Source organism: Lithohypha guttulata, assembly GCF_036872675.1.
Source record: "Lithohypha guttulata strain CCFEE 5908 chromosome Unknown scaffold_5, whole genome shotgun sequence".
Taxonomy (NCBI): Eukaryota; Fungi; Ascomycota; class Eurotiomycetes; order Chaetothyriales; family Trichomeriaceae; genus Lithohypha; species Lithohypha guttulata.
Window position 1 is genome coordinate 894,268 of NW_027042754.1, and position 21,666 is coordinate 915,933.

Here is a 21,666-nt window from a genome sequence, read left to right on the forward strand (position 1 = left end):
CTATGAGCAGTGCCTCACATAAGAGAAAATTGTCCTTTGTCAAATGGAGCAAGCAGTAGCAGCAACAACAGCTGTGAGATACAGAACAGAAGTCGGATGATTGCCATGACCAGTGAAGAGATTACATCAGGGGCAAGAGCTCGAGGAGTGGTCGAGAATTGCTTAATTGGCTCAAGGTTCCCGGCGATTCGTGGAGCCCCAAAATCTCTCACATGGGTGGCGAGACACAAATCTAAGAGAACCGCAGCGTGCCGGAGTGATCCATGGACCAAGCAGAAAAGTTGTCAGCTGTCGCATCATATCACAGCTGCCTTTCCATTTCTTTTGGCCTCACGAGTCCCATTGTTTGCACATAGTTGACTTCAATCTAGCAGTACTTTCCTTCAAGTTCGACCAGCTGCCTGTGCTATACTGACGACGTTGTGAACTTGTGTTGGAATACCATTACCACCAAACCCCTAGTCGATTGCTGCTGCCTCCGATCCAATATTCGCAGACCATGTCTCCAGGCCGTACTTTACCAACTATTCCGCTTCGCGAAGTCCAAACGCATACTACCAAGAAGTCATGCTACGTGACCATCGACGAAAAGGTCTACGATGTTACTGATTTCTTGGACGATCATCCAGGTGGTGGGGATCTCATCCTCGAATATGCAGGCAAGGACGTGAAGGAGATTCTAAAAGATGAGATTTCACATTTTCACAGCGAAGGAGCCTACGAGATGCTGGACGAGTGCTTAATAGGCTTCACAGCTGACGAGCCTGTCGTCAAAGCCGCAGTAAAAACCTCAGACCCCACAGAGGTCCTTCCTCTACCCGCCACCGAGCATGGTAACGAACTCATACAGCAAGAAGGCGGCGCAGACGATCTGCCAGAGCGTTCAGAAGCACAAAGAGATGCCGAAGGACGCCCAATATATGAGGCAACAGGCATGTCCAACGAAGCTGACCTGAGCAAGGAGACAGATGCCGTAACCGACTATCGCACCCACAAGTTTCTCGACCTTAGCAAACCCCTGATACCGCAGGTTTTCTTCAGTGATTTCAGCAAAGAGTTTTATCTACAACAAGTCCACCGCCCTCGCCACTGCAAAGGTGGCGCCTCCGCACCTCTCATGCCTCATCCCATACTCGAGCCTCTTTCGTTGACTCCCTGGTGGGTTGTGCCATTGGTCTGGCTCCCACCAGTCGCCTACGGCACTTTCCTTGGCCTTAAAAATATCGAACCTCTCCCATTAGCCTCCTTCTACTGGGCTCTCGGTCTCTTCCTCTGGAGTTTAACAGAATACGTCCTCCACCGCTTCCTCTTCCACATCGAAGCCGCCCTACCCGACCACCCCTTCTTCCTCACCCTCCATTTCCTCCTCCACGGCGTCCACCACTACCTTCCCATGGACAAATACCGCCTCGTCATGCCGCCCGCCCTCTTCCTCGTCCTGGCAACTCCATTCTGGAAGTTGGCGCACACAGTCTTCGCCTACAATTGGTACGTCGCAACAATGGTCTTCAGTGGTGGTATCTTCGGGTATATCTGTTACGATCTGACTCATTACTTCCTACACCACAAGCAACTACCAGCCTACTGGAGGAGTTTGAAGAAATACCACTTGCAGCACCATTTTGCAGACTTCGAGAATGGCTTCGGTGTGACGAGCCGATTTTGGGACTGGGTTTTCAACACAGAGTTGTCGTACGTGAAGCAAGCTCAGCCAATCAAAGCTGCTTGAGGAAATATTCGAAAGAGTATATGTAAAAATATTGTGAAGATGCAGGCCAGATCAAAGGCCGAGGCATAATCTGGCTCAAGATCGTGACGGGAAAGAGTTGGCAACGTAATACAGCCATGAGACAAAGGATCGAATCGCAGCTTTTTCGAGCCTACATTTTAAACCTCGATTTTCTGCGCCCTCCTTGAGGAGCAATACGGAGATCACTTCTGCATATGACGAGGGCAATACACCCTCGTTTCCGCTTCATAGGAAGAGGTCGACCAAATGACCAAACCGCTAGACCAAAGGACAATGGAGTATTCAGGTTGATGGTTCCAAGCCAGCAAATCAGGCTAAAGGCACAGCGGACGTGATATTAGCAGGCGTTGCAGGTGTGGGAGGTGACCATAACGTTCGGTGATCATGTAAGAAGATTCTGCTTTGAAGCTCCGACGTGCGAGTTCTTGCGATGATACAACCATAATGTTTCTTAGCTAAGCTACTGTCGTGATATACTGCCAGTGATGTCAATGCAAGGCCTTGAGCTGACCATAATACTGTACACTATTTCCATCTGCCTTGCGGCGATGCACATTTAGAAATCTTCTAGCACGTCGTAACTCCAACTCTTGAAAACAATGCAACCACAGACATATCCGGTACGCCATGCTTGACCGATCACATCTTGAAACATGATCAACTGGGAACACGATATCCTCCTGTAACACCGAAATAAGAATCCTCCAGGGATAACAGCTTTTCACTGAGTGCCTCGAGCAGTGGCTGGCATATCGTTGACCCCAAATAGGTAGCCAAGCTCTCTAACACCAAGTCGGCTCACCTGACTGGCTGCGTTCTCGTCCAGTGCATTTTCAACCAGTTGTCGTTTTTTCTCCTGAAGCTGAAGAATTCGGTCTTCAACAGTGAAGACGTGCTCGGGGTTGGCCTCATGATCGACGCCTTCCTCACCGATCAGGACACGGTGTACAGTCACTTCCCTACGCTGTCCAATGCGGTAACAACGATCGGCGGCCTGGTACTCCACGAACGGATTCCAGAACGGGTCCAAGATAAGCACGTGGTTGGCGATGGTAAGGTTGAGGCCAGCATTGCCAGCTTTGAGTGACACCAGCATTGTTCGGCAGCGTGGATCATCTGTGAACTTGAGCACTGCAGCGTTGCGATCGTTTGCTGTCATAGACCCGTCGTATCGGGTGTAATCCGATAGATTGGCTTCTTGACTTAGGGGTACCTCGATTAGATCCAAGAAAGAAGTAAAGCTGCTGAAGACTATAGTCTTCTCGCCTTCACCACGTTGGTGGATCTCGTTGAGCAGCTCCAGTGTCTTGTCAATTTTTGCGCATGGCTCGTAAAGTTTGCCTAGCTGTCGGAGATAGCGTTTCTTTGCTGCACGCGACTTTAGGCCTTCCTTACGGAGGTCTGCCAAGGAAACTGCTTTCTCTTTTTTCTTGCCTTTGGACTTCTTCTTGGTACCCTTGTGCTTCTTCGACTTGGACTTGACGTTCTTGGCAGTAATTTTTCCTTCCTCAAGTTTTGGAACAGCTGCTTTCTTGGGCTTCTTAATGCGATCTAGGTCGTCGTCGTCATCCTCCTCTTCCTCTTCTTCATCGTCGGGAACAACAAAGTTTTTAAGATCTTCACCATCATCTGAGCCATTCCAGAAGGAGTCACTATCACTACCATCGGTATCCACATCCGATTCCGGGTCTGAATCTGATGATAAATCTCCTTCAGCATCGGTAAGCCTAGAGTCGTCCGTGCCCATATAGACGTCCTTGAAGCTCGCGTAGTCTGTGATCTTCTTCGAATCGATCTTAGCTCTGCAATGAGGACACTTGACGTTTTCGGCGTTTTCGACATGAACACTGTCGATCATTCTACTAAAGCAATCGTGACAAAGTGCGTGACCACAAGGGTTGAAGATGACCGGATTCTCAACAGCGTCGATGCATATCGGGCACTCTATGTCCTCTTGCTCTTTGATGCGGTTAACAACAGCTGCTGGTAGGGCTTTTGCGTTGGCTATTATGTCCGTGCCTTCGACACCACTATCTGTCACAAAATCCGCCGAGTTCGTAACTAGCTGAGGTGAACAGCAGCATTGTCGAAGCCGAAGAAGTAGTACCAGCGCTTTGGAATAATTCTGGCCCACAGTACCTGTCTTCACAAATTTGTTGAACTGGACCTTTGACTGAGTCTCCAGAGCTTTGTAGAACTCGCATTGGTCCTTGCTGAAAACAGCCCTTGTTTCCACGGTGTGCTTTTCTGGCAGCTGCAATATGGGTTTGCCATCCACTTCTGATTTTTTGGTTCGCCGCAATAGAATCGCCTTCAACAGGGCTTGCAATTTCTCCATGGCACGCTCCTGGTCTCTTTCTCGGCGCCGCTTGAGCGGATTGCCGATGTCCTTGTTAAATCGGTCGGCTTCACTGCAGTAAAGTTAGCCAGAAAATATTCAGCAATAAAGAACTTGCACTTACTTGTATGGTCGAATACGACAAAATCTGATGAGAGAGTAAACATCATTCACGCTATTCTGCATAGGAGTTCCGGACAGACACCATCGATACGTAGATTGTATGCGGCAAGCGGCAATAGAAGCCTGCGTGTTCTTGTTCCTGATGTTTTGGGCCTCATCAAGAATTACGCGGTGGAACTTGGACTCGTCGTCGAGAACAGCGCATTCTTCCTTCTTGGTCTTTGTGGCATCGGGATTAAGTCTAAGTTTGTCTTCCCATTTGAGCTTCCGCTTGAATTCTGAGGCCAAGGTGCCGTAGCTTGTCAATATTACATCGTAGTGTTTGATAGTCCTCCAAGGTCTGCGAGCACTATTGAATGTCAGCTCGGATAATTTCATACGAACCATAAGGACATTGTGAATATGGCTTCCAGAATCACTTACCCGCTGCCGTGCAGAATCTCGATGGTCATCCCATACCTGCTTCGAACCATTTTGTTGATCTCCCGTTTCCATTGATCCATCAAAGCGACGGGTGTCACAATGAGCGTGGGTTTTCTGCTGTCATCTGGAGGTGGTCGCGAAAGCATCAAGGAAATAGCCTGAACGGTCTTGCCTAGACCCATATCATCAGCCAATATACCGCCTCTGGTCGAGCTTTCTTCCATTTTCCTCATCCATGCAAGACCTTTGACCTGGTGTGGCATGAGACGAACCTTAAGACCCTCGGGCTGATTTTCGCCAGCCTCGGAGATATCTATCTCTTCGTCGGGTCGAATGTTGTGCAATAATTGCCTGATCTCTTCCTGGACCTCACGAGCGTCAAGAGGAGTTTCCCAACTCGGTGGCAGAACATCGTCGCCGAGTATTCGTGTAAGATCGAAGGGTTGCATCTGGGAGCCTAGGAAGTTGCTAAGTCCTCGAAGCGAGTCCATAGTAGGCAAGGACGAAGACAGCAGGGATGGGATGCCGCTGAGACAAGGCTGGAGGGCACTACCATACACCGAGGTGCCTGGTTGACTAGTGAAACGTGAGGCATTTCGAGAAGAACCAGCTGATAATGCACTCTGTGTAAAATTTGGTAACACCCTCGAAGGAGCCTCGGGGTTGAGCCTCTGCCATTCGGAGGGAGATGTGGCAGTAAGATCGTCGTCGAAGGAAGAGGCGGAACTGCTTATAGAGACGGGAGTCGCGGCAGGGTCTTTCGCAAGAGGTTCGGCCTTGATATCGGGCAATTCGCTTTTGATTCTCTTGAAAGAACCATTTGGGTTAAAAGTAGCTTGTGTTTGTTGAAGCGAAGGGTAAGTAGCCTTCGATGATTGTGGCTTGGATGACAGTGCTGGAGCATTCCATTGTTCTTGTAGTTGTCTCGCGATCATGGCGTCCTCCTCCTCTTGTCGTCTCTTCGCCTCTTGCTTCCGAAGGAATTCGCGGTTTCGGCGTACATCGTCCTGCCAATTGTCGCCTAGAAGGTTACCGAGGCTTGGGTCATCGAAGAACTCTGAACCGACACTATCGGCACGTCTACTACCAGTATTGGAGGGCGCTGGACTTTGACCGGAGAGTGCTGGAGAATCAGCGGGCGTGGGCTTGCGTGATTTCATTCGGTGATTGTCCAAGTCATTATCGAACTCACCACGATCTCTCTTGCGACTAGGCAGGTCGAGAAGGACGGAAGTAGACGAACGTACTGGTCGGGACGCTAGGCTTGCCACCTGCTCATTTAATTCGTTCAACTTGGTCTTGTAATACTCTCTATCATCGCTATGATCTTCTCCATTGCTTTGGGCGTCGTCATCGAGGCTGCGCAATAATGTCTGGTACAAGTCAATGTCGTCCTGAAGTTCTTGTAGAGTTGGCGTCATGGTGAGGGTGAGATTCCTGTACAAAGCGAAGCACTGTGTGCCAGCCAACGAGGTAATTGCATTAATGAGTTAAGCACCAGCGAGTATCCTTAGCTCGTACGGGCTAGATCACATGCAAGTCCTCCCTGTATCAACGTTTCACTACAGTACACACGGGACATTCTCCTGTGCATTGGGTAAAGTGCTTGTACAGGCTTCACTGGCAAGGATGTGAGTGAGTGTCTGGCGGCAAGAATCTATGAACAAACTTTCGACATTTTGCGGGAGCAGGACCGACCACGACCGCGTCAGGACGCGTGCCTACCTTAGCATTACACTCTAGTTAAATTCTCAGCGTTGGTCTCATATAGTGACTCGAGGTCACGTGACTGAAACCTGCAGAGATGCCTTGAGTTTTTCTTCCTGTGATCTGACATTGTCACCCCATCAGTCGCACCATTTGTGCACTCCGCAGTGTTTTCAGCGAAGGATACTTGTGTTAGTGTGTCATAGCTTCACAGTCTCTTGTACCGCTAAAACCAAGACGAAACAGCTTAATACCTTCTGCTGTGATAGGTGGAATACAATTTCTCGCATTTCTGGGTTTGCCAGCTAGACTTCCGATCAACCTTGTCCCAAGATGTCCGCTCTTGATGTTGAAGCGCTCCTTGACTCGACTGCGGTAGCAACCAATGGCGCAAAGCATGACGAGGGTGATCGCCATCAGCACGATCGATCGGAACGTAGAGACCGCGATCGCTATCGTGACAGCTCGCGTGATCGAGACCGGGACAGGAAGCGACGCGATAGAAGCCGTGAGCATCGAAGAGATCGAGACGATGATCTGAGGAGCCCTCGCAGTGACCGAGGAAGTCAGAACGGTAGTCACCGAAGCAGACGCAGAAGCCGATCCAGAGACGATGACAGACGAGCCAGACGTGATCGTGATGACCACCGCACAAGTGGTGACTACTATCGAAGCAATAGGCGCTCACGTTCTCCAGACGATAGATATTACAGACCACGAGACGGCCGCCCGAAGCGAGATCGCGACGAAGAGCCTAAAGAACGAGAAAAGCCGCGCCCAAGCAATGACGATCGCAAGTCCAAGACTCCTGAACCTAACGAAGACGAACGAGATCGAAGAACAGTTTTCGTTCAGCAGCTGGCTGCTCGACTGCGTACAAAAGAGCTTATCCAATTCTTCGAAAAAGTTGGCCCCGTCAAGGAAGCCCAGATCGTCAAAGACAGAGTCAGTGGTCGATCCAAAGGTGTTGGTTACGTTGAGTTCAGGGAGGAATCTTCTGTTCAGCTTGCTATCCAGCTGACAGGACAGAAATTACTCGGCATTCCCATCATTGCTCAGCTTACTGAAGCAGAAAAGAATCGTCAAGCCCGAAACACAACTGCCACTAGTGGTAACCAGAATTCAGTTCCCTTCCATCGCCTCTATGTAGGCAACATCCATTTCAGCATTACTGAACAAGATTTACAGAACGTTTTCGAACCTTTTGGCGAGCTCGAATTTGTACAGCTCCAGAAAGAAGAGCAGGGTCGAAGTCGTGGCTACGGCTTTGTTCAGTTTCGTGATCCTGACCAAGCACGTGAGGCGCTTGAGAAGATGAACGGATTTGAACTGGCTGGCCGTCCAATTCGAGTCGGGCTCGGAAACGATAAGTTCACACCTGAATCAACAGCTAATCTGCTGCAGCGGTTTCAAGGACAAGATCGCCAAGATCGATCAATTTACCAGGGCTCCGCCTTTTCTGGCTCTGGAGGGAGAGGTGCACACGCTGGCGGCTCCGGTGGCACTTTCGACCGAGCGGGAGGCAGAGACGACCAGAAAGGTGCAGGCGGTGCAAGTGCTCTCGACGATACGGATGTGGCAGGTGTCAATTTCAATAACTATAGTCGAGATGCATTGATGCGAAAGCTCGCTAGGACTGACGACCCCGAGCCAGATCCTCGACAAGTTGTCGCTCCCAAGAAGGAAGCCAAATCCGTGCCTGTCAGTGTTAGCCAAGCAAGCCGATGCGTGCTCCTAAGAAATATGTTCGACCCAGCCGAGTAAGTACTTCCCTTCATCAAAGTTGCAAGTTGCTAACCAGCTCTACAGAGAAGAAGGCGATGTCTGGGTCAAAGAACTCGAAGACGATGTTCGACAAGAATGCGACGAGAAATACGGCCATGTCGTCCACATTTCGCTGGATCCTAACACTCAGGGCGATATCTACCTCAAATTCGATAAAGTATCTGGAGGCGAGAATGCAATCAAAGGTCTTAACGGACGATTCTTTGGCGGTAGGATGATCAGCGCACAGCCAGTCGTTGACGCAGTTTACAGCTCTCTTTTCTCGAGAACGAAAGCTCTTTGAGCTGTCTTCACCCTAGCTCATCATTCAACTAGGCACGCTCCACGCTACGGCATCTGACTGTCTCTAGGACTATAAGAAAGGGTGCTTTTGTAACGAAGTCGGATGAGGGAATCTGTTCCTGAGTTACAATTGAGTATACAAGCCTTGCATAGGCAGCTCATTGACTGTTCTTAGATTGTGACCCACTACGAAGTGATTGTACACATCTGCATCACGAAAGTCGTGCCTTAGTGTTGCGCATAGTACCTGCCTCAACACCAGGACGATATGAAGTCCTGTAACCTTTGCAAAAATGTTCTCTTTGTGCACAGTTTTCCTGCGTAGGCTAGACGCTTGCCAGAACGCAAATTGGTTCCTGTTCTGTATCTGCACTAGTACCTCTGATCTAACAAATACCTCGCCCTCGCCCCGAACTTACCCTACAATCATGAGACCGGCTAGTATCGCAAGACTCAGGTCAAAGGGTGGTCTCAGTCCCTTAGGGAGAAACGCCAGGCTCACGGATCGTGTCAAAATTGGTGCCAGGTTACTTCAAACACATCGTGTCAATCTATGGTGGCAACAAAGGACACAAGTAGTTAGTTGCAGCAGGATGCGACAGAGGCCATTTGTCCTGTCTCTGATGTCCAAACAATTATAAGCCTCTGAAATTGAATCGCAAGCAAAATTTTCCAGGCAATAATTCACAGTGTAAACATACTGCCTCGATAATCCTCGACATGCAATGTAAATTAGACCTGAGCTCCAGAGCCAACTTGAAGTTCCCGATTTCCTTTTTCTTCTGCGAAAGCTGAAGTCGTGCCTTAATGCCTGGATACCTCGGCCGAACACTTCCCCTGACTAAAGGACAATCGACGGATCTGAGGGCTCAACGAGGCAGGCAGCGAGGAGCAAGTCTTCGAACCCAGGCTACACACATGTGAATAGTCAGGCTTCAAGCAAGCTCTCGAAAAGCATGAATCACCTCAATAGAGGTGGCCTCTTGTACTTTTGTCCTAGTTGACACTGTGATGACTGTGATACCGCAGTATCTATCCCTCTTTTCAGTAATCACCGCTTTATGATTGCTAAAATACTGCATAGCTTACGTTGAGGTATAGCAAGACATGCCACTATATGCTCAGCAAGCTGCTTGTTCTCATGCAAATGTCGAGAAAACGTCCAGTACGCCGTTAGCAGGGTATTGCGAGATGTCGATCACGCAAAAACCGTCTCTTAAGACTAAGCGACACTATGAGCCTAAGCTATAGAGGAACGACACGGAATGATAGATGGTCGAGTGGTATCAATTGAGATTAGAGTCACTGCAAGTCCAAAATGACAGTCATCTTTACTCCGGGCTTGAGGATTATGGAAGCGCGTGCCTCTGTGGCGGAGGTGAGCACAAGGTGAATTCACTTCAATGGTGAGATCTTTATGGATCCATTCTGGCAGATACTGAAGGGTATCTATTGGCGTCGACTGCTCTTCTTCTTCGCGGTTTCCTTTTCCTCATCGATACTCACGTCCAAGGATCTTCTTCTCGTCAAGGACACCTCTCCAGCCAAAACCACTTGCAGAAGGCTATCCCACTCTGATCTTGACTTTCGAGGACACAGTCGATATAACTCACACAACACAAGCGACATTGGAACTCAGATATTGCAAGGTATGTTTCCGTGCGATCGATTGAGATTGGCCAAGCATGTCGGCGGCACATGCTACTGCCTGATTATTGTCTCGTCTCCACAAATTTGATGTCACTCACGGCAGTCGGTCGATCAAGAGAAGCGAAAGGCCGAAGGACACAAGAACAATGCTACAACAAACAACGGTGAAAGCGGCACGACAGCGAAGGCTACGACGACGCGAAAACAAAATCGATTCAGAATGTGCCACTTCAAGCATCTGTTGAGCAAACACTTCAGCATTCGTTGAAACTTACAAACAGCAAATCTGATACCTATCAAGTTAGCAGTTTTACTTACCAATTTGAAACACCATGGAACTTGTTCTGCAGCTATTTTACCTTGAAGCACGTTGCTAGTTCTAGATTTCATCTACTACTGCATACCCCAGAAGATTTACAGGAACACCGACTAACAATTGAACGTAGGCTTCCACAGGATTCTATAGCAGACATTGCAAAGTCAGGCAAGCACTCGTCTCATTCCACAGCTTCCAGCTGCCGCCAGAAAAAAACTGTCATAGATCAAATATTGATAAGGTTCGTGGCATCCTTCAACGCAACTGCCGCAACTAATTCCGAATTGTCAAACAGCTACTTCCACAAACAGCCATGTAAGTACCTATCGACCTTTTGTCCACCTTGAACCAAGACTGACTTGCTCTAGGTTCAACAGCAGACTTTACGACATGTCTGAATTTGCACCCAACCAGGGTCCTGTGGCTTGGTCACAAAATCTACACTACTTGTGGCAGAATGAAAAGAATCTGACGAAAGTACAGTCTGAACTTGGTGATGCCATATCCCAGAGATCACGTACTCCTGGAAATGACACGCGACTATTGCAAGAGAAAGACGCCGAGATTGAAAGGTTGAAGGCGGAGCTAGCCTTCCATCAGAGCAATGCTAGTTTAGTACTACAAAGATTAAGTCAGCAAGACCGCGAAATCTATAACCAGAACATCAGAATTCAGCAACAAGAGCGAACGATCAGAGTCCACTCAGCAGAGTTGTCAAAGGTCCAGGACCGCCAGCAACCGCATCACACAACCCCTTCCCATCAACGCAGCCATTTTACTACTCTTGGATACTCAGGTTCTTCACCGTTTCACGAAACACCAGTCCAAAATGGCTTCGGTCCACCTCTAAATTCTGAAGTAGCTCTCCCACCGGGTTATCATACTCAGTGGGGTACCTTCAAATTTCCGAACGCCTCTTCCAACCCGGACCAAACTCTTGTTGTGCGTCAGCCTTCTATTAGCAATCCTGCGCAACCATTTCGAGGAGGTGCCGACAGGCAAGGGTCTCCATTTCCTGTCAATCAGATGAGAAACATGACCCTCCAAAATCACGTCAATTCCCAAGATAACGAATATCGAACACCACCTCGTGGTCATCCTGCATCTGATAGTACCGGTAGCAACAATTACGGTACTTCTGCTACAAGCACAGAAGCAAGCGGTCGAATGTTCCCACCAGTCCCGCCACAAACTCCGGTTCAGAGGACGGAGTCCGCTATGTCTAGGCCTCGGAGTATGAAAGACGCCGTTATTCCGTACTCGACGGGCACTAGGGAAGACGAGCTTAGTAAAAAGCTCGCAGTACTTTTCGACGAAGCCGTCGATTTCGCGTACACTTTTGCCAACTTTCCAAGCAATGCAGCTGATAAAGCCATGCCACAGCACATTAAAGACATCTTAATGAGCAAGGCCACACAGACTACAGCCTTTCGCTTAATGCAAAGCCAACAGACACGGTATTGGTTGGTGGCCAAGGTTATCCTAGGTGATATAATTGATGTCGTCTTCGGCGTCCTCACTTTTGTCGGGCTTGACGCTAGTATCGATGAAACTGTTGCGGCGATAAGGCAAAAGCTAAAACCGAACACCCCTAACGAAATCCGTCGACTCTATCTGCGAGAGATCACTGAGAAACACAACAAGCTCCGAAACCATCCTGCTTGGGAGGATTTTACATCTCGAAAGGCATGGGAAAGAGCTAATGCCCTCTGGAGTATTGTTCACCCTATCATGCATCAGAGGGTGCCTGGCGATTTCGGAAGGCTGCAAGGCCTGATGAAGCAAGCATATTCGGTCGCGGAGCTGCGGTTCACCGATTCTGCGGAATATCAGATTTATTTTCCGGTATACAACCAAATGTTCGACGCTAACACAATGGTGAACTTCGATCAGGAGTACAGAAGTCTAAGCTCCGGGGCAATTGCAGCAAGGGACCTGCATGTTAGACTTGGTGCAATGCCTCATGTCACACGTACCACGATCGGTGAGCATGGTGTGGTTAATACAAAGGCGTTGTGCAAGGCTGCAGTCTTGCTTAAAGACCCCCCGCAAAACAGGAATACTGCGCATTCGTAGTGCTCGAGCTGATTGGATTGAAAGACAAAGCATAAGGCGTAATGAACACCGAGAGGACGATAGAGCGTGGACTGAAGAGATGGTGCTCACATGCTAAAAATTACCTGAAGCATATACATCCTACAAGTGTTACTGCATTCTCAACTGAGTTCCACTGCATAAGTGTATAGATGTAGATCTGAAGCTCATTGACAGTGGTCGAAGTCGGCGTGTACTCATTGATCCTTATCGCCGTGTGTCATTAGCTGCACTAGCCTGGCTGGTTCAGTGAGTTCAGTTGGGTGAATCTGATGATGCAGTGTACACTCATTTGTATTTGAGAAAGAACGCGTTATGTGGCTCCACATGCGCGTGCTGCGATCAAGTGGAGGTCATTGCGCTCGGCATTTGGAGCTGTAGCCATGTAATGCAAAAATAGGCAGTTTCGCTTCCTCGTATACTCGAGCAAATGTCCCTGCAATGGCACCAGCCAAGCTGTTTAAGCGAAGCAAGCAGATACATTGTATTGGTGTATTGCCGACTTCGAACAGTGTAGGTCGACCTTTGAAGAGAAGTCTGTGCCTGTTTCAGGGTCGATGTATCCAGGTTGCGGTACTCTCGAGGCAGGCCAATTTGCGATGCACAGCGACTCGGCACCATAAGACGATGGGCCTCTTCTCACTCTTCAACGTGTACTTGAGACGCCTCGAGTCGCGCATTTCAAGTCAAGGCGATGCTCTGATGAACAGTCCCGACTGCAAGACTGAAGGTTGTCGGCCCTGCGGAAGTGTGGGCATACACGGAAAAGCGTTGCTAGATCCAAGCAGGGTCCTCGAGAGAGTGGATTCAGTTGATGAAGTACCGAACAGCTGGGGCTTACAGCAGAAGTCTAATCTCCACTGCTCATAGCTGAGGTCGATCATGTCCTGCTGCAGCATGGAGAGGCAACGCTTGCCGATGAACAATGTGGGACCTCGGATATGGACCTCCTCTTTAATGGCTTGGTGTGGGAATATCACTGTACAGTATGGAGATAAATGCGCACGCGCAGTCCAGCAGAGAACCATACCAGATAATCGCCATCCCTTCAATCGTTTAAGTCTCTAACATACGGAAACTACAACATGAAGGAGCCTGAGAAGGTCACTCCAGAGGAGACGGTTGGAGGGCCAACTCCAGCCTCAGCCTATCGTCGACCTAATGGCGCTGCACCACAAATTGCAGGAGACCCCTTGTGTCTTCCACCAGGCGTCGATTCTAGCACATTCAAAACCTTTACACTACGCTTAGCTGACATTGTGGGTCAGGAGAATACTACCATCATTGACAAGGCGGATGAATTGAGACAAGACTCCTACCTGAACCCTAGCAAGGTGCACGACATGTTCTATATCTTGGAGAAAGAGTACTTCGTGGCATCTTGTGTGGTGGCGCCAAGAAATGTCCCAGATGTGCAGGCTATCATGAGGCTCTGTAATGAGTTCACTATCCCAGCCTGGCCTTTCAGCATTGGAAGAAATGTCGGTTATGGCGGTTCAGCACCGCGTGTACCAGGCAGTATTGGCATTGACATGGGCAGGAATATGAACAAAGTACTTGAGGTCAACGTCGATGGTGCTTATGCACTTGTCGAGCCTGGGGTAACCTTCTTCGATTTGCATGATTATCTGGTTAAGAACAACTTGAGGGATCACTTATGGTGTGATGTGCCCGATCTAGGTGGAGGCTCAGTGCTAGGGAATACGGTTGAGCGAGGTGTCGGTTATACGCCATACGGAGACCATTGGATGATGCACTGTGGAATGGAAATCGTGCTACCCGACGGTTCTTTGATCAGAACTGGCATGGGAGCTCTTCCTGATCCAGACGCTGACCCTAGCCTGCCACCACATGAGCAATCTTGGAACAAGTGTGCTCATCTCTTCAACTATGGCTTTGGGCCATATAACGACGGTATATTCAGCCAAGGCTCACTGGGAATTGTGACGAAGCTCGGCATATGGGTAGGTACTCTCTCAAACACGTTCCGGTGTCTACCAAAGGCCGTCGACGAGTTTGACCCAGAAGGCTAATATTTGCTAGCTTATGACAAATCCAGGTGGTTATCAGAGCTATCTCATAACCATTCCACGAGACGAAGACCTGCACCAAGCGGTTGAGATAATCCGACCTCTGAGAGTGGGAATGATCTTGCAGAATGTACCGACCTTACGTCATGTGCTCCTGGATGCGGCTGTGATGGGTGACCGAAAGACCTACACAAGCTCGACCAAACCATTAACCGATCCAGAGATAGATGCGATAGCTGAAAAGTTGAACCTGGGACGTTGGAACTTTTATGGAGCATTGTAAGTCTTGATCCTAGGTTCTGTCGATGTTGAACTGACGAATTTAGATATGGTCCTCCCCCAGTTCGTGATGTTATGTGGCAGGTAGTCAAGGCCTCCTTCGGCAAGATCAAGGGCGCCAAGTTCTACTTTCCGGAAGAGATGCCCGACAATCTTGTGCTCCAGACACGGCATGATACGCTTCAAGGCATTCCTAGCGTCACTGAGCTCAGATGGGTGGACTGGCTACCGAATGGTGCTCATCTATTCTTTTCGCCTATCGCCAAAGTTTCAGGTGACGATGCTGTAGCACAATATGAGCTCACCCGCAGGCGCAGCGAAGAATTCGGATTCGACTTCATCGGCACATTCGTCGTGGGCATGCGCGAGATGCACCATATCGTTTGCATCGTCTTCGACCGCAAGGACCCTGACAGCAGACGACGAGCTCACAAACTTATCAGCATCCTGGTGGACGATGCTGCGAAACAGGGCTGGGGCGAATACAGAACGCATCTAGCGCTGATGGACCAAATTGCTAGCACGTATTCCTTCAACGACAATGCGATGTCAAAGCTGAATCAGAAGATCAAAGATGCGCTCGATCCGAAAGGAATTTTAGCACCAGGAAAGAACGGGGTGTGGCCAAGTAGTTACGATAAAGAAGCTTGGAAGGTACCCTTTCGAGGGTAATCTATAACAGAGCCATGAATGGAAATTGTCACGAATAAAAAGCCTCTATTGATTACTACCCTTCCGGTGATATGCACACCATCGCACGATCGCACGAGGGTATACTTCGCAGTGCCTGAGAGATATATCTATCAAGTGAGTGAATCCACACGTGATTTGTGTATAGCCTCTTCGATGTTCATGTCGCAGCACTGCCAGTGGCATTCTCGAGCTCGCCTTCGAGCGCGACATTGGTATTCGCGATTTGGAGGCAAACCCATGCGGAGCTTTTTATGGCTTATTTTGGACCTTGCCGCGCCCACCAGATCACAAATGGCCCAATCGGCGGTCTCGTGAGCAAAGCTAGATCAAGCACCAGGCCCAAAACTGCAAAACGATGTTCCAGGGACACGCAAGCCAAGGTGCAGAGAAAACTTAGCTACCCCATGAGCTCCTGGATGAGATCCACTTGGCGGCATTTGACAGGGAGCCCTGGAAGTTTCGCCTGCTGCTCCCTCTAATAACTCGTGGGCAAAGAACTTCACTGCGTTGGCAACTTCTGTAACCTGCGTTCACTACAACTTCATTGTCCTTTATCTCTTTTTGACTTGTCTATTTACATCATCCTTCTGCCGATTGTCACTCGTTGCGCAGTATTATCGTACAGACAGTGTACAACATTCGTTTTTACCACCACAATTCTTGGACTGACCCTTGCTATAATCGTGATTCCTGGGGCCAATCCACGAAAACTGTAACCACCATCAGACTCATCTCTGTCACATTAATCACTGTCTCACACGACGCCACTATCCACGTTGCTTGAGGAAGCGACTCTTACCATCCTTCCCTGCAACTACCCAACCCGTACCACATCAGCATCGACACAATGGGGCGATTATTGAGGGCGTCTGTCCTATTAGCAGCCGTGGTACCAGCAATCGCGCAAACCTGTGGAGGTGGAAGCACTTGTCCTCAGGACACTCCTTGCTGCTCCCGTATGTTTACTTAGCAAGTACAATGTTGTGGCAACGATACTAATACTGGTGTAGAGTACGGACAATGTGGCACTGGCGCATATTGCCTGGGCGGCTGCGACGCCGTCAACTCATATTCCCTCGACGCATGCGTCCCTATGCCGGTGTGCCAATCGGCTAAATTCGACTTCAGTAGTATAAACAACATACAAGCCAACACAAAGTATCTTGGAGATGCCTCGAAAGCTGCATGGAGTTCATCTGGTGAACCTGTTGAATACGATAACTCAGTGCTCCTTACCATGGCCAGAGGCTCCGTTGGAACACTACTGGCCAGTACACATTACGTCTGGTATGGGAAGATTTCAGCAAGGATGAAGACCAGTGCTGGCGCTGGTGTAGTCACTGCTTTCATTCTCTTGTCCGATACTAAGGACGAAATCGATTTTGAGTTCGTCGGTACCGATTTACTAACAGCACAAACCAACTTTTATTCCTTGGGCATAACAAATTGTGAGCCGAGACCTATATTCCGCTCCATTCGTATGGCACTAACAGAATTATAGACGACAATGGCGCGAACGCTACCATTTCAAGCGACTCCATGGTCAACTACCACGACTACGAGATCGATTGGACTCCGGATCAACTTACATGGTCTATCGATGGCAAACAGGTTCGAACCCTGAAGAAGAGCGATACGTGGAACTCGACCTCAAACAGATTCTCATATCCCCAATCTCCCGCTCGAGTGCAGCTATCCTTGTGGCCCGCTGGCCTGCCAACAAACCCACAAGGAACCATAAATTGGGCAGGTGGCGAGATTAGCTGGAACTCGCCGTATATGACCAATGGATATTACTATTCGCAATTTGACAGTGTCAGCATTGACTGCTACGACCCACCCTCCGACGCAAAGGGCAATGGTAAGACATCCTACAAATTGACAAGCAAGAATGCGAATGAAGGCGACTTTGAAATCACTGACGACCCAACTGTGCTCGGCTCGTTCCTTGCTTCAGGTCTCGATATGGATCTCGGAGCATCGGCTAGTGTGAGTGCAGGAGCCAGCAAAACAGCAAACACTGTGCCAGGTATGAGTGGTGTTGGTCCAGGTAACGACAACCATGCAGGAGACTCGAGCAGCTCAAGCACGGCACCGGGTTCGCAATCCACTTCATCTGGTAGTGGAGGATCTGGAGGATCAGGCGGATCAGGAGGGTTCGTACAAGACGGCTCAAGCTCAGGCTCAAGCGGTGCTTCGTCGAACGTGCAGCCCGAGCATGTGCTCAGTGGAAGTCTGTTTGCAGTGGTTGTGGCTATCATAGGGTTGTGCATATTGTGATGAGTTTGTCGATAATTTGCTGCATCTGAGCCATGGTGGTTGTTCGTTCGTTTGTTGCAAGTCTAGCTAGCGAGCAGCTGTTGGGATAGCTACGAATCTAACGCTCTTGAAAGCCTCAGTAGAACCGCCACTACAAACTCACGTATCATTTGTGTAACCCAGATGCTGGGCTTTAGGTGGAGCACGTATGCATGAACTGTTGCACAGAAGACATCCAGAAATGTGTCTTCCCACATCACGGCCCAAGCCGATGTCAGTAGTATTCCAGACAAAAAGCTTGGCTACGATTGGCTTGCGTCAGGCGAGTTTGGTGCCGTGGAGCTAAAATAACGTCATGATTTCGGTTCTGTACTTCACTATAGTCAATTTTGGAAAATAGCAACTGCATCTCTTCTGCTGAGGCAAAAACTGCGCATGACACTATAACCGCAAAGGGATTCCTTCAATACTCACACTCGCTCCCGAGAGCCTGGATATTGGAGGCGAAACCCAGAAAACGAATCGATTCAAGCAATGCGACCACCATCCATCGAGCTCCTCCGAGCTCTTCGTTCAACATTGAGCCCACTACCAGCTCGTACCCGTCAACGAGCCTGCTCGCAAACGTTACCCAAGAACTCCTTTCATTTACAAAGTAAAGCACGAAACTACACAACCTCAAGCTTGTTACAAAATGCAGCAAGAGCTCGCAATCCCTACGCACCGACCCATCGCGATCGAGGCCCTAAAAGCTCAGAAGACACACAAACTGACTTCGGCGTGATGGACGTCTTGGGCCACATTGCCGCCCCCGCAACTTCAGTCGATGCATGCACAAGCGACGGTTTCCATTTGGACAACGGCGTGAAAACAGAAGGAGGCGCTGGCATACTCCTGGTCGGAGGAGAAGCATTTACATGGCAGCCGTGGCTTATGTTGCCTGACTCCGAGGGCACATCGCCACATTTGGGAAATTTACTCAATAGTAGGAAGGGCATCCTGAGCTTTCCCGCGGCGAGTCTGGGCTTACTCGAGCTTGTACATCCTAAACCGGACCTGTTGATTGTGGGTACTGGTGGAAAGTTGTGGATGTTGGAGCGTGAGACCAGACGGTATATTAATGAGGTGCTAGGATGCAGGTTGGATGTGATGGACACCGCGAATGCGGCTGCGGCTTATAACCTGCTTGCTAAGGAGAGAGGTATTGAGGACGGTGCTGGAGTCGGCGCATTGTTACTTCCTGTTGGCTGGATTGGACCGAAAAGAGCTGGTGTGAGGTAAATCGCCTGGAAGAGCTGGTTTGCACATGGTTTGTCTACAGAGGATAGTGGTGTATGTATTGACACAGTGCATGCACAACAACTGGCAATGCAATACTCTAAGAGTCTTTCGGAAGGTCAGCTGTGCTCCTTGATCAGCAGCACTCGAACTGGAAGGTCGCACAACTATTGTACACCAACACAAGTCAAGGTTGCAGTCCCATTCGAAGAAACCAATAGCTCTCTCGCCCTGCCCAGCACAAAACTTCCCGGTCTGCACTCGTAAGTCACATACAAACAAGCGGTGGCTTGTTTTGCACGGGGCGAGGCTCTGTGCAGCAACGGACAGAAGCAGTCGATCAGGTTGCATTTGCAGAGTTTATGGAATCTCTCATTGGCAATACCTGCCAAAACGCTGATTCATATAGCTGTTAAGCGCTTTTGTTAGCTCTGTGTCTCACATGCAGAAGTTGCAACACTCAATCCTATCTCTGCAGACGGTAAGCTTTGGTGTTCGTGAACCTCAAAACGCGATGAACACCCCCAAATAGCGTGTATTCTTACACTTTGAGACTTTTCCAATCGGAATTCGTCTTTTTGTCAATAGTCAGATTCCCCGGACTCTGAGTGCTCCGGTATCCCCACGTGCGAGCAGTAGGCGAATCAGCTGCCGTTACGGACTGCTTAGTCTAGCTGTTCTCCTCCTTCTATGACGTGGGGCTAATTACAACCTCAGAGCTTCGACAACATCTCTATTGCCTGTCCAAGAGTCCTTGGTTGTTGCACTGCTGCTATCAACCATTGACACTCGAGGAGTGGACGACCCGGCAGCATGTCTCGTCAAACGTACTTGAGCAGTCTGGACATTGACTCAGCTCCAGTCTCGTCAACAATCACAGAGCACTATCCCTGGCAGAAGACCTTGTACGATGTTGGTATCTTCAAGGATTGTATCTATCCATCACTTGCCCTTCATGGTGGTCTCTCCGTCGTCGCATATGGTCTTGGCCGACTGAACAACAAGGTCGAGACAAAGGATTTCATATGGGCTACTGCTCCAATCATCAACGCATGGTGGGGTGCAGTTGGTCGACGTGTGTTCCAGCGAGGTATCCCCATGACTCAGGCTCTCGGTGCTCTCTCTCGACCAGAACGACTTATTCTCGGTGGTGTGACTTTGTGGGGTGGCAGACTCTTCACCCGCATCTTCACCAGGTCACGAAGACGAGGCAAGGACAACCCACTTTATGATGAGATGAAGTCTGAGCCTGGGTTCTGGAACAAAGCTTTGTTCAGCACCTACTTGCCAGAGGCACTCTTCCAAGTCCTTATCACGTTACCAATGACAGCACCTTTCTACCACCAGGGTGCTGTCCTGAGTGGCTACCACCCATATATGCAATCGATTGCTGTCGGACTCTTCTTTACAGGATTTGCTTTGGAGACTCTTGCCGACAGGCAATTGGACGAGCATAAGGAGACCTCCCTTGATGAGCACTCTATGCTGAAGGACGGCGTCTGGAGCTTGTGCCGTCATCCTAAGTAAGTTTTTCTGCCACTACCACTTTTGCCCTCCTTTGTAGCACATGAGGCATGATCCTATCAAGTTCCCCTCGCGCTCCCGCTATTGCCTTATAACAAGCACAAACAACAGCCACTAACACCCACCCAGCTATCTCGGCGACGCCCTCGTCCACTTCTCCTTCCCCCTCCTCCTCTACGCATCCGACATGCTCGCACCCATCGAGCTCCTCGGCTCCGTTGCCAACTACGCCTTCCTCCGCTACCTCGGCGGCGACAAAGCCACCGAGTCGTCCCAGGAACGACGATACTCAGTCTCCAGCTCCGAGAAGCACGCTGATCTGCAAAAGTATCGAAATGAGAAACACGCTTTCTGGCCTGATTTCACCAAGGAGTATGATAATCGATGGTTGTGGAGAGTGCTTGGTGCTGGGGCTGCTGGTGCGGTTATTGAGCAGGCTATTCATACTTATTTGTAGATGGTTTGATTTGTGGATTTATTGCGAGACGTGAGACTAGGATGTATTAAGCAGAAATTATTGGAAAGTGTTGAACCAAGTATGCAGTTATTAGCAGATACGAATTGAGACTCTATTTATGATAACGATAAAAGTCGTTCAAAAGTGATGTCGCATGGCACGCTTGTTGCAACCCAAATTTGCTATCGGTCGGGACTGGATGATGATATTATATAGAGATCAGTCGAAAATTCTGGCTCAAATCGGCGCACAGATTTGTGTACTGAAAATCGGGGCTGTAACTCAGTGGTAGAGTGTTTCGTTTGCACCAAAAGCTCGAAAAAGTCCAGTGTTCGACTCGCTGTTGCTCCATCATTGCTCACTTCGAGCGCATCCTTTTTGGGGGGTTTGTTTACCATTTCATTCTCATTGGTAACGAGACAATAACGGCAAATGTTCCTGTTGACTTTTCCGAGGTAATGTGCGGGAAGCCTACCGAGCTTTTGTGTCTGGTATGCTGTTTGCAGCTCTCATGCAAAATTCAACTATCTCTACAGTTTTATACGGGGACGCAACTTACACTTTCATTGATTTGATCCTCGCATCCTAGTACAACACTGGCAAGAAGTCGCTACACAAAGATACCTCTAATATTTTGTTATGACCTTTGGGGCGTTCTTGTCGATTGCATCCACTGCA

The 21,666-nt window shown here is 49.2% G+C and overlaps 8 protein-coding genes and 1 non-coding gene across 9 annotated transcripts; 8 read left to right on the plus strand and 1 right to left on the minus strand.

Moving 5' to 3' along the window:
• Positions 1-499: 499 nt before the first annotated feature.
• SCS7 (fatty acid alpha-hydroxylase) lies at positions 500-1,729 on the plus strand (the record flags this gene model as incomplete). Its single annotated transcript, XM_064901099.1, has 2 exons — positions 500-1,488; positions 1,513-1,729. 2 exons carry the CDS (start codon positions 500-502, stop codon positions 1,727-1,729), a joined length of 1,206 nt encoding a protein of 401 aa, XP_064752175.1.
• Positions 1,730-2,471: 742 nt separating this feature from the next.
• LTR64_006772 (uncharacterized protein) lies at positions 2,472-6,055 on the minus strand (the record flags this gene model as incomplete). The annotated part of the gene is made up of 3 exons (XM_064901100.1): positions 2,472-4,161; positions 4,213-4,560; positions 4,635-6,055. 3 exons carry the CDS (start codon positions 6,053-6,055, stop codon positions 2,472-2,474), a joined length of 3,459 nt encoding a protein of 1,152 aa, XP_064752176.1.
• Positions 6,056-6,674: 619 nt separating this feature from the next.
• On the plus strand, positions 6,675-8,409 carry rsd1 (Phosphatidylinositol-3-phosphatase SAC1; the record flags this gene model as incomplete). Its single annotated transcript, XM_064901101.1, has 2 exons — positions 6,675-8,101; positions 8,151-8,409. The coding sequence occupies 2 exons, from the start codon at positions 6,675-6,677 to the stop codon at positions 8,407-8,409; spliced, it is 1,686 nt and encodes a 561-aa protein (XP_064752177.1).
• Positions 8,410-10,764: 2,355 nt separating this feature from the next.
• Positions 10,765-12,450, plus strand: LTR64_006774 (uncharacterized protein; the record flags this gene model as incomplete). Its single annotated transcript, XM_064901102.1, has 1 exon — positions 10,765-12,450. One exon carries the CDS (start codon positions 10,765-10,767, stop codon positions 12,448-12,450), a length of 1,686 nt encoding a protein of 561 aa, XP_064752178.1.
• Positions 12,451-13,553: 1,103 nt separating this feature from the next.
• Positions 13,554-15,449, plus strand: LTR64_006775 (uncharacterized protein; the record flags this gene model as incomplete). The annotated part of the gene is made up of 3 exons (XM_064901103.1): positions 13,554-14,432; positions 14,512-14,777; positions 14,825-15,449. The coding sequence occupies 3 exons, from the start codon at positions 13,554-13,556 to the stop codon at positions 15,447-15,449; spliced, it is 1,770 nt and encodes a 589-aa protein (XP_064752179.1).
• Positions 15,450-16,707: 1,258 nt separating this feature from the next.
• UTR2 (putative glycosidase CRH2) lies at positions 16,708-17,750 on the plus strand (the record flags this gene model as incomplete). The annotated part of the gene is made up of 2 exons (XM_064901104.1): positions 16,708-16,918; positions 16,972-17,750. The coding sequence occupies 2 exons, from the start codon at positions 16,708-16,710 to the stop codon at positions 17,748-17,750; spliced, it is 990 nt and encodes a 329-aa protein (XP_064752180.1).
• Positions 17,751-18,512: 762 nt separating this feature from the next.
• On the plus strand, positions 18,513-19,274 carry LTR64_006777 (uncharacterized protein; the record flags this gene model as incomplete). Its single annotated transcript, XM_064901105.1, has 2 exons — positions 18,513-19,006; positions 19,058-19,274. The coding sequence occupies 2 exons, from the start codon at positions 18,513-18,515 to the stop codon at positions 19,272-19,274; spliced, it is 711 nt and encodes a 236-aa protein (XP_064752181.1).
• Positions 19,275-19,820: 546 nt separating this feature from the next.
• LTR64_006778 (uncharacterized protein) lies at positions 19,821-20,988 on the plus strand (the record flags this gene model as incomplete). Its single annotated transcript, XM_064901106.1, has 2 exons — positions 19,821-20,530; positions 20,661-20,988. The coding sequence occupies 2 exons, from the start codon at positions 19,821-19,823 to the stop codon at positions 20,986-20,988; spliced, it is 1,038 nt and encodes a 345-aa protein (XP_064752182.1).
• Positions 20,989-21,259: 271 nt separating this feature from the next.
• Positions 21,260-21,339, plus strand: LTR64_006779. Its single transcript has one exon. It is a non-coding gene; the product is annotated as a tRNA-Ala (tRNA).
• The last annotated feature ends 327 nt before the right edge of the window (positions 21,340-21,666 follow it).